This window comes from Typopeltis vanoorti, chromosome 9, assembly GCF_054136105.1.
Source record: "Typopeltis vanoorti isolate ZY-2024b chromosome 9, IOZ_Tvanoo_1.0, whole genome shotgun sequence".
Lineage (NCBI taxonomy): Eukaryota > Metazoa > Arthropoda > Arachnida > Uropygi > Thelyphonidae > Typopeltis > Typopeltis vanoorti.
In genome coordinates, this window is record NC_143557.1 from 141,742,955 (window position 1) to 141,755,705 (window position 12,751).

Sequence of the window (12,751 nt, forward strand, 5' to 3'; positions counted from 1 at the left end):
GCACTCGCTCCTTCATTTTATTGACGTTTCCAAACATTCTATTATTTGCCGTCACAGACTTCCGCCGATTATTTGTCGGTACGTTCAACACACACATTTTTCCATACGCTCCAGTTGTCTTTTAGCTCTGTGTATCGCACCATTCAAACAGGTAATTTCGCTACTCGCATTTATCTCACCATTTTCATTATCTATCAAATCATCCATTCTTTCTGTGTTTCTACCTTCATTTACACTTTCAGCGAAGCTCTCACACCTATCTGACACTACCATGCAATTCTCTAGCACACCGCCATTTTCTACATGCTGACTATCGTTAACGATATCACTATCGACACAAGAAACACGCTTGAAGTCCTCATTCTCTTTACACTTTCTACACATATTAACTCCACTATCACTTTCTAACCAGGCTCCCACCGCTCTTCGCAAGGCATACATCTCACAGACAGCACATTGCATAAATTCGTTTACATCGAAACTCTTAAATAAACATAGCGACCTGGCCGCCATTTTTTCTTTATCGGTGCCATGTGTACACTATCTTTTCTTAAAAATAATAATTAAAATAACAGAAAACACGCAAAAATTGCACAGACACACCAAGAAACAAAAAGCAAACAATACTACTTAAAATTCTAGTAAAATATCTAATGTTAACACAAAATACTACTAATCTTTTCAGGAGCTCTCGACAAGCCGACGATCTAATCAGTGCGACACCAAGCGACCCAAGGAAAACCCGCAGCCGACAGGATTATAATTTCATATAGTTTTTTTCTATCAAAGCTACCATATGCTTGTTGGAAATTGAAAAAAATCTGACAAATATTTATATCAAATTCCCAAAATTTCTATAATAATTGTTTAGCTAGATGTATCTGATTTGCCTTTCCTAAAATCTCCTTGATAGACACCAATTATCTTCTCTATAAATAGGTTTAATCTGTTCTTCAAAATGGGATTAATCTTTTGATTGTTGTACATAGCAGAGAAATATCTTTACAATTTCCACAAACTGTTCTGTCATTCTTCTTATGTATCAGGCAGATTAGACTCTTTCTTTCTCCATTCTTTTGGCATTTTCAATACAGTTAAAATAAATTCATATATTTTGCCTTCTAGTTTCTTTCCTCCAGAATTGCTGAAGTAATGCTGTAGAGCAGAGTTTCTCAAACGTTTTCTATGACGGAACACTTCACAAATCCTGAAATTTTCATGGAACACCTTGGTTATTTTGTAATGCATTAATTAATAATTAATTGGTAATTTAGCTGATTTTTTATTATTCCACATTTCATTGACATATCCTATTCTGATCACCAAAAATTTATATTATAAGTACATACGAGTGAATGCAGACTTTTTCTCCTGTATGCTGGTAGTTTTCCCCTCCTTTTGTACATCCTGGAGATCTTTGTAGGCTTGAGGTGGATGACTCACTATCTGTTCTGTCAAAAACACCTTCAATAAGAGATTTCTTAATACCAAAATTAAACAAAGTGCGTTGTCTCTTATTCATAGTAGAATTCAAATCTGTATTCCTATTACTTTTAAAAAAAATCACGGCACTCCGGTTTCAGAAGAAGCACTTACACACTGCAATATGAACTTATGAAGAAAGTATTCAATATTAATAGATTTGAGAACCGGATACAGACTACCTTGATCTTCAATTTCAGTGGAAAAATTTTCTTTATACCTCCTTGCTGATTGGTCACTGACATTTGCAACACAGATGTTATTTCTTTCAGTTTTGAGAACACACCGGCCATTGTTGTAATCGGCTTGCAGGCAATTTTTATGAATGGCCATAAACAGCAGTATTCTCTTTCCCGATTGTTGAAAGATTTTGATGTGTGAAAATTAACGATAATTCATGATTTCCATGTTTAAAAATTATTATTATTATTATTATTATTATTATTATTCGGGCCTCCAAGGAGTCAAAAGACTCATCGAGGGAGGTCCTTCCTAAGACATAAAGTCTGTCAAGACTCACTGAGGGGAGGTCCCCCCCTGAGAAACACAAAGTCTATCATACCACTCTTTAAACTCACTGACCGTTCTCACTCCCACCACTCCATCAGGCAATGCATTCCACGGCTCAACCACCCTCCACACAAAGAAACCACTCCTTACCTTCTTGCTCACAGTTTCCTTTCGTAACTTCCAGGGATGGCCTCTTGTCATCACTCCTTCCCGCTGATCAACCAAGCGAAAGAACTCCCCAGTGTCAACCCTGTAACCACCTCTCAACAGTTTAAAAGTCTCAATCATATCACCTCTCCTTCTTCTATCCACCAAACTCTGCAGTCCACATTCTCTCAGCCGATCCTCATAACTATCCTTGTACAGTCCTGAAACCATCTTTGTCATCCGTCTTTGTATCCTTTCCACAGTTAATTTATCCCCTTCAAATCCTGGGGACCAAATCTGAGAACAATAGTCCAAGTGTGGTCTGATCAGAGACTTATACAACGGAATGATAATGCTCTTATCTCTGCAGGTCAGTGTCCTTCTCATAATAGCAGCAATCCTCTGTGTTACCTTCACCACCTTTGCAATATGTCCCCTAAACTTCAGGTTTCTATCAATCATCAACCACAGATCTCTTGTCTCCCCTACTTCCTCCAGTATAACTCCTCCCATAAAAAAAAATATGCCGCTTGGTCACTGACATTTGCTACACAGATGTCATTTCCTTCAGTTTTGAGAACAGAGGATATGCCACCATTGTTATAATCCGTTTGCAGGCAATTTTTATGACCTGTCATAAACAGCAGTATTCCCTTTCCCAAATGTTGAAAGGTTTCGATGTGTGAAAATTAACGATACCCAGATGTTATTAGGCGTTCTGGGTCTGAGCTTTTTGACATATTCACGAATATTATTCTCCTCAGAGTATTTCTACTATAAAATATTTATTCATGAAAAATGCTTAGAAAACTAAAATGACAAATTCCAGAACTTCTCGCAGAACACCAATTCACCTTCTCTGCTGTAGAGGTTTTGTCTTTTCCTGAGGATTCATTGTTCGTAAGTGAATGTATTTTTTAGCTTTTGCCTTGATGATGACACTACAGAACCATCTTCAATAGTAGTTGGTATATAATTTTGAGTTGTAGACGAATGTTCTTATTCAACAATTCATGGAAATATTCTCTCCATCTGTTTTTTTACTTTTTCTTTGTTTGGTAACATGTTTTCTTGTCCATCTCTGCATATAACTAACCCAGATTTATATTCTCCTTTAATTTGCTTAATTGTATTATAAGATAGTTTAAGATTGTCCTTGTTCTTCATTTCTTGTTCTAATGCATATATCATTTCATTAAGGGCTTGTCTTTTCTTCCTTCAACAGATTTTATCTGTTTCTTCTTTAATAGCAGTTGAAAGGTTTCGATGTGTGAAAATTAACGATACCCAGATGTTATTAGGCATTCTGGGTCTGAGTTTTTTGGCATATTCACGGATATTATTCTCCTCAGAGTATTTCTACTATACTATACCTGCTTTCTTCAGTTTCTTCTGCAATATTCAGAATCCATTGTTTAATGTAATCTTAAATAAGCCTTGAAGCCAATCTTTTATCTAGAAGCACTAAATCAATTTGATTAAACACTGTACCATCTGGAGATATTCATTTCCTTTTATCGATGTCTTTATGAGGAAAGCATGTAAAAGATATAATTATATTGGTCTTGCAGTAAATTCTTGGTATGCTTTTATTTCTTTTTGTTACTTCTTGAGCACATTTTACATCAAAACTAGTCTCTTTTTTTCTCTCTCTCTCTCTCTCTCTCTGCTGCTGCTTAATTCTCCAAATACACACACAACACTACTAATACCATCAATGCCATCTTACCGCCAATCATCACCAACACCAATTTTTTTCCTGTATATTGTGTGTGGTCTCATGACTGATTTGAAAAACTCAAGTTTCCAGGAGGAAAAACCTGCTTTCTTCAGTTTCTTCTGCAATATTCAGAATCCATTGTTTAATGTAATCTTAAATAAGCCTTGAAGCCAATCTTTTATCTAGAAGCACTAAATCAATTTGATTAAACACTGTACCATCTGGTATACAGATATAGTTATATCTGTACTTATAGCAAAATTATTATTATTATTATTTATGGTATCTCTGTGGAGTCCAGAGACTCATCACGGGAGACTCAAATCAACCACCATACACACAAACCCTATTGTACCTCTCCTTGAATCCATTCACCATCAGGAAACTCACAACCAATTCTGGCAATCCATTCCACTTACTCACCATTCTACATGTAAAAAATCTGGTCTGCACACCTCTACTAACTGCACTCTTACACAATTTCCACAGATGGCCCCTAGTTCTCTGACTATTTGTCATATATTGAAAAATTTTCTTTGCATCAATTTTATAAAACCCCTTTAATATCTTATGTTTCTATCATGTCTCATCTTTTCTGTCTATCAACTAAACTTTGTAACCCACAAACCTTCAACCTATCCCCGTAAGAAGTATTCCACAAACCTGCCACCATCTTGGTTGATCATCTCTGAATCTTTTTGATCACCTCCTGGTCCCTAAGAAACCCAGTTGACCAAATCTGTGCACAGTAGTCAAGATGCCACCAAATCATAGCCTTATAAAGAAAGATAATAACTTCCCTAACTTTACTTGTCGGCATGTTTTTCAATATCCAAGTAATCCTTTGAAGTATTTTACCAACTTTTGCAATATGCCTGTGAACTTCAACTCTCTGTCCACCATTATCTCCAAGTCCCTAGCCTCATCAATGTCCTGTAATCCAATACCATCAATATGATACACTATATGCCACCTTTTCAACCCAAAATGCATAACCTTACATTATGTAACATTAAATGGACAATCATTTTATCCTTTGTCCACAATGCTAAATGATTTAAATCATCCTGCAGGATATCTACTTCCCTTCATTGACTACTGCTCTTTCCACTTCTGAATTATTAGCAAGCAATTGATTCACCCCTCCCCCACCCACACACACCTTAAATCTTTCCCTAATATCACTGATATACAAATTAAAGAGTAGTGGCCCTAGTACAGAACCCTCAGGTACTCCACTAGTCAACCTTATTCTTTAGATTCTACTAAATTCTCCACCATATACTATTCTCTGGTGTCTACCTGTGAGACAGTCAATCCTCCCCCCCACAAAAAAAAACAATGCTACTAGCTTCGTGTCCAAGTTTAGGTCAGGTTGATCATATCTGTTAATAAACAATGATAAATAATGAGTTAGTGTTTAAGTAAAAACCAACTTGAACTCAAATTACTACTTATTAGGCCTGGAGTGGCCTATTCTAGCCTTAGAAGTCATCACTGAATCTCTTAAGAGGACATCCTGGTTTTCTTTTTCCTTATGGTTTGCAATTTAAGACTTGCTTTGATAATCTTTCTGTTTTCATTCTTTCAACGTGTTACATCCATTTATGGATGTAACACGTTGAAAGTGTTCATCATTTTACATTACTGAAAGGAATCAGTAATGTAAAAAATTTTAAAATTTATATTTTAAAATTTTTTCTATTACTGATTCCTGGTTTAATTCTTTCATAATTTCTTAGGAAGTAGCTAGGTATTCAGTATTTAATTTAAAAAAAATAAAAAAGCCAGATTTTATTACTATCTTCATGTTTATCATCCATTCTAAAAAGAGAAGTTACCTAGATTAAATAATGATATGTAAATTATGTCAGTCTCTCAGAATTAACTACATGCAATTCTGAAAAGGAAACAAGGGTGGAGGGGGGGGTTACTTAATCATTAAAGAAAGACTAACCCAAGAAGTACTTTACAAAACTCCAGTGCTGTCCTGTTACATCCTCTTTGACCAACAAAATTTAAATGTTTGAAGAGAGCAATGAAGAATGACCTAAAAATTTAAAGAAAAAAAAGTTTTTTAAGCAGATCATTTACTTATAAAAAAGTGAATTTTCTTTAAATTCTCATTAAAATGAAATTAAAATATTAAGTCTTGCTAAAAATATTTCAAAATTACATTATCACAGATTATATTAGATCATGATGGAACTGGAAACATTTTTAGTCATATTTACACTTATTTCCTTTCATTTCTGGAACAAAGCTTCCTCTCCAAAGCCTTGGCATGCACTGAAGGAAAAGGCTTCTATAAAGAATATAGATTTGGATCTGTATTCTTTGAGGAAGCCTTTTATGACATCCTACATTTATTAAAAATGAATAAATACCAAACAGTGGTCAATCAGTGAAGTCATTTGCTTCAGGATCAAAGGTACAAACAGGGAGGAGATCTCCATATATCCTGAGAAATGCACAGAACCAAGACAAGCTTATGTCCTTATGTTCAATCCTCACCTTCCTTGCATCCTCTGTTATTATTATGGATCTATCCAGATACTGAATGAAAATGGATGAACAAATTGGAGACTTATATAACCTAAGAATACTTAATAACAGCTTTAGACATAAACAAAAACGATAGTACAACATGAAGACATGTAATGTTAGGTGGGGCATTTGCCCAGTTAAATGTGGATACTACTATTTTCAATCAGAAAACCAGAGAAAACAACACATAGTTGTCATGTATTGCAGCATTCAACTGCGGCAGAATTGAAGGTGGTAACTACTACTACCAACAACACAAGAAGAATTAGAGAATTATCATGTCAATATAATCTGTTACTGAGAAAAAGCACATAAAATAGATGAAATAAGACTCAGGGCTAAGAATGAAATCTAGAACAAGAACATACTTTGGAGGCAGTACAAGAAGAATAATGGTAATAATTGGTTACACAATGCATATGAAGAACAAGCCACGAGAGTGGCTTAGATAGTGAAGGGAAAAAAAATGGAGTATGAGCAGAAATTGGCACATCAGGTAAAGAAAAACTCTAGAGAGTTCAGATATGTGGCAAGTAGAAGGAAGAATTATTATGGTAAGATGATGATAATGGAAGAAAACGGTAGAATGGTAATTGCTACAGAAGACATTGCTGAGATATTCAGTGATCAATTTATAAGTGTTTCATCTTCATCAGGGTGGAATCATGAGCAACTCCAATGTAGAAGACATAGGAGAGGATGGCTTAATTGGGAGTGAACAGAAGGTATTTGAGAAAATAAATAACCTATGTCAATAAGGCAATAGGATTTGATGACATATCACCATGCCTTTTTAGGGAATGTTCAATTGTTCCAGGGAAATGACAGCAGCATTGGCATGTCTGTTTAATAAGTCTTACAACAGCACAGGTTCTAAGGAAGTGGAAAGAAGGTAAAATTGTTTCATTGCATAAAGGTGGTGATAAGGTTGTGGCTTCAAATTAGGTGATGAAAGTATTTGTAATTGTGGTGAAAGTAATAGTGAGATTGGTGAGAAGCAGGATACAGAAATGGGTTGATAACAGTAGTATTCTTTGCAGTTATCAGCATGTGTTTGTTAAAGGGAGATCATGTTTTACTAACTTATGTACCATAACAAGGTGACAAATATTTTGGACAGGGGACATGCATACACAGTGGTGTACTTGGATTTTGCAAAAGCTTTTGATAGACTGCCACACAACAAGCTGGCAAATAAATTGAAACAGATGGAATTGGATAACAGACTTCTGAGTTGGATCAATGACTGGCTGTCAGACAGGAATCAGAAAGTTGTATATGGCAGTGCAGTATCTCGAAAGATGAATGTCACTATTGGTGTGCCACAGAAGTCAGTTATGGGACTGATGTTGTTCAATTTGTATATTAATGATATTCAGATAAGTTTAACTAGAGATATGTAGCTGTTTGCAGATGATGAAAAATTGGGAAGAGCAAAGCAGAGTCAAACAGATGTTATGGCCTTATAGAACTTGGACAGATTGCATGAATGGGCAGATAAGTGGAACTACAGTTCAATGTTGCAAAGCACAAGGTTTAGAAATTTGGTAAGCAACAATGGGATGCAAAGTATACACTTGGAGGAGAAAATTTAAAGGAAGTAGGGGAGATGAGAGATCTGGGAATTTCTAGTAGACAAGGACCCGAGGAGGACCTGACATGCAGAATCAAAGAGGTTATGATGGCATTGTATAAGGCTTTGATCAGGCCTCATATGGATTATTGTGCACAGATTTGGTCACCAGGTTTTCATGGTGATGAGAATATGTTTAGAAAGGGTTCAGAGAAGATTCACAAAAGTGGTCAGTAGTCTTTGGAATGTAGAGTACGAGGACAGATTGAGAGAATATAAATTGCAAAAACTTCATGAATAGGAGTTGGGGGGGGGGATATGATTCAGACATATAAGCTAGTAAAGGTTGTTATCAGGCTGACATGGTAGAGATTTTTCATAGAATGGGAGAGTGAGCAGAACAAGAGGCAATCGCTGGAAATTCTATAAGAAGAGTGTGAGCAGAGGAGTGAGAAGCAAATAATTTGCATGGAGAGTGGTTGGTGAGTTGAATGCATTGCCTTTGTGTATTGTAGGTGTAGACTCATTGAATCAATTAAAGGCAAGGTTGCATGAGCATCATGTGCAATAGTGTGTACCTCCCACAATGACTCTGACTTCATGGAGGTCAGAGATGTTAATAATAACTACAGGATAAATATTATTATTACTGGAAATATTCCATGTTACTCCTAAAATTGATATTAATATTAATGGCTATTTTTCCTGTTTTCTTCAATTGTATTACGTGATTGATTTTTTAACTTAAATTGACTTAAAACGTTAATGATATTTTATAGACATAAATTAAAAGAAAAACATGGAAGGAATAATTTTTTGACATATCTTTGTAGAATCCTTGAGAATATATTTTTAAGGAGCAGCATTGGAAATATATTGATAAAAATTATATAACTTAACTTTAGACCTTTAGAACGAACTCTGATGGACTAGAATCATTTAGGGTTGTCATTTGGATAAATACATTATGGCTTTTTTTTTCAAAAACAAAGGGTGGAACAGAAAAATATGGAGAGAAAAATATATGGGAAATAAAAATGTGAAAATTAAAGATATGTGAATTAAAAGTCAAAATACACATATGATAAATTCATAATGGCCTTGTTTCGAAATTTTTTCTTTCTTCATTTTTCGAAAATGAAGAGAGAATGAATTTTCGAGGATAAATCCAGGTCGTAAGTCGATCTGGACATATGTCGGCCATATATTTATTAACAGTATTCTTTAACCTTTCTAATCTTTTTATCATCTTTATAATTTATTTTTATAATCTTTTAAATTTATAATTATGTATATTATACATAATCTGAAAAATAATACTGTACATACTGTACTGTAAACACAAAAATACAATCTAAAATTAATGTAAAAATTAATACAAATGAAATTTACAAAATCAATTTTTAATCTTTGCTTGTGCTGGGTTGTGGATCGCCAGAGTCATGTTCTTGGGTTGAGGTAGGAGAAGTTATCTTGATGAGGAACATGCTGAGCTTTGTTTGAACAGCTTGTTTCTTTTTTTCTTCATATATTGAATGATACGTTCAACCTTTGTGAATCGTTCGACATTAGGGTCCATTGCTTTGAAACTGACGAGAGCTTCATTCAGTTGCAAAAAAGAATCCGATAAACTCTTTGCAGTGAATTTCTTTTCTGGCTCCTCTTCTTCCTCCCTCGCTTTTTCTTCTGACACTCTCTGTGCTTCCAATTCAATTAACTCTTCATCCGAAAGTTCTTTTATTTCACAATCTAGTAACTCCTCTAGGTCTTCTATTTCACATTCTAATTTAAGATTTTTTGCAAGTTTAATTATTTTTTCTGTAATCACTTCCAGTTCCTATCCTTTTTCAAATCCTTCAAATGTATTCGCATAACATCTTAGACACTTTTTCCAAATTCCCGACATACAATTCTTTGTTACACATTCCCATGCGGTCGAAATATTCTTGATACACTGAAGAATGTTGTACTGCTTCCAAAAGTCTTGCAAAGATAAATCAGCATCAGAATCTATCGCTTTGATGGCTTGTGCGAATGTCATTCTGAGGTAGTGAGCCTTGAATGCTGAAATATCACCCTGATCCATGGGTTGAATGAGAGCAGTTGTGTTAGGTGGCATAAAAACCACTCTAATATCATGTTGAAGGTCGTCCAGATGAGGAGGGTGGCCAGGGGCATTATCCATAATCAATAAAATCTTGAAAGGGATACTTCTCTCCGCACAATATTCACAAGCCTGGGGAATAAAGTAATTCATGAACCAGTCTTCGAAGAGTGCTTGAATCATCCAAGCTTTAAGGTTTGAACAGTAGTAAATGGGCAGTGTGTGCTTGTTGATGTGCTTAAATGTACGAAGATTTTCTCAGCAATAAATGAGAAAAGGCTTCAGCTTAAAACCCGCGGCATTCCCAATAAGCAACAAAGTCAACAGATCATTAAAAGCTTTGAATCCTGGCATCCTTTTTGCTTCTTGGTGTATGTACGTACGATTAGGCATGCGTTTCCATTGCAAGCCAGTTTTATCTACGTTAAATATTTGTTCTGCTAGATAATCTTCTTCTTTGATTAAAGAGTCGAAACTATCAACGAATTTTTGGGCTTCATCTTCATCTGCACTTCCTGCTTCTCCTGTGACACGTACATTATGCAAAGCAACTATTTTTTTAAAACGCTTAAACCATCTAGTACTAGCGTGAAAATCTTCTGCGTAATCATCTCTGGCGTGTGATTTTAAACTCTGAAACAGACTTCTAGCCTTCGCTTGCACTGCGCAAAGGCTCATGGGTGAATTTTTCTGTATTAAATCTTCCATCCACATAAACAACAATTTCTCCATTTCATGGATGGGTCCCTGTTGTTGTTTGGTTAAAATTGTAGACTTCATAGGTGCGGAACCTTTCACAGCTTCCCGAATTCTTTCTTTGTCCTTAAGTATCATCAATACCATGGAATGTGATAACTTCAAGTCGCGTGCTATCATATTCACTTTCTTTCCGCCTTCATACTTCTGGATAACTTTCATTTTACACTCTAAATCAATAGTTTTCCTTGACTTCTTAGCTGGCGTATCTGTAGATGAAGGCATTTTCCTTTTACTAGACATTTTATGGGTGGTATTTCAGTAGAATTTCAATTAATACACCACACGCAACAGATGCTTGAAAGCGACTGAGTGTATGTGAGAGATAGTTATCATACGTGGGTTATCGTACGATAACTATCGTATCCCATAGTTATTGTACACGCAGCTGCCTGATTTATTATTAATTTATTCATTTTTTTTTTTTTTTTTTTGTGGTCATAAGTGGGGACAGTCGTAAGTCACATAGGTTGTAAGTCGACGACCAGGTGTATAATAAATAAAGATGAAAAGTGGGAGTTACGGGGTGAGAGCAGTTTCGACTAAGTCGTCTTCGGAGCTTGTCGGCAAATTGGAAGCTATGTCGTATTGGTTAGTGTTATTTGCCTTAGGTTTTTCTGTGTTGCTATCTATTGGTGGGAATCTTGACCTAATTTTCATTTTGTGGTGTTTCCAACTCTGAGATTATATAGGGGTGCTGGACATTTATGGAGTTTCTGTCACTCTGTATGTCTAATATTATGGCTTTTTCAATTTTCAGGATATGTTTCTGTTCAAGCATCTGTGCTGCAATTTCTGTTTTCCTGGTATTTGGTTGTTTGTTCTTATATTGGTTTTTACACATCTTATTACTTAGATGTTCTGGGATAGGTATATTGCAATCATGGAAGTGTTCCTGTAATCTTGCCAGTAATGATCTGTAACGATCCTTACTAAACCCTCCATTCCCCCCCCCCCAATAAAACATGCTTTAATAGTCATCATGCTACACTCTTACCAAGTCTATGTCATGATCTCACGGCACGCATTCAATGATTGCATCGAATTTAAGAAAGAATTATACATAAAATCCATCTTAAAATATAATGATTAAAAATTACACATCAAATTCCTTAAAAATTGTCTAAATTGTTATTATAACATAGATATTCTGGAATATTGCAATTGTGGAAGTGTTTCTATAGTCTTGCCCATAATTATTTAATCGTGAAACCTATACAGGTGACATTGCAATTTCTGCTGGCTAGGAAATCTGTACATTATGTTGTGGTATTCAAATATTTACTTGTATAAGTAAAATTTTAAGTAATTTTTAATAGTGCTGAATTTTTACTCATAGTAAACACTAATCTGTAGTCGGTATACTAATATTATTATTATCTGAGACCCATAGCAGCATTTATACTTTTGGAGGCCCTAAGCATAACATCAAAAAAATAAATCTATTTCAGTTAATCAAATTCATATGCATTTTTTAGTTTATTGAAAATAAAAGTCGACATTTCCATGATAACTCATTTTAATAAAATAAAAATAACACATCAGTATACATATATTTGTATTTCAAAAAAGTATAAAAATAAATCAGTTCAAATTTTAATTTAAAAAAAATTAATAACTAAAAGTTATTTTTTTCTGGCTTTGGTTTTAGCAAATATATCTATAATGTCATGATAATTAATTGAGTCCACTACATCTGATTCAGTGTATAATAACGACAGGTCACTTGTTTTATTTTGGTGCAAGTTGCTTATTAAATAATTTTTTATTCATTTCAACACTGAAAATGATCATTCAGCACTTGCATTTGAAATAGGTATCATCAAAAATATTTTTAAAATTGTTTCTATGTTCGAAAAAGTAGACCTTGAACCATCGTTTATACATATTGTACATATTTTTAATTGAAGAA

At 34.7% G+C, this 12,751-nt stretch overlaps 1 protein-coding gene across 2 annotated transcripts in view; it reads right to left on the reverse strand.

Annotated features, from left to right (window-relative positions):
• Nulp1 (Nuclear localized protein 1) overlaps window positions 1-12,751 on the reverse strand; it is a 362,638-nt gene that overhangs the window by 168,534 nt on the left and 181,353 nt on the right. For both annotated transcript variants that reach the window (XM_090397712.1, XM_090397711.1), the window contains exon 8: window positions 5,817-5,909. In XM_090397712.1, coding sequence (XP_090253838.1) covers window positions 5,817-5,909 — 93 coding nt within the window. The remainder of the gene's footprint in view (window positions 1-5,816; window positions 5,910-12,751) is intronic.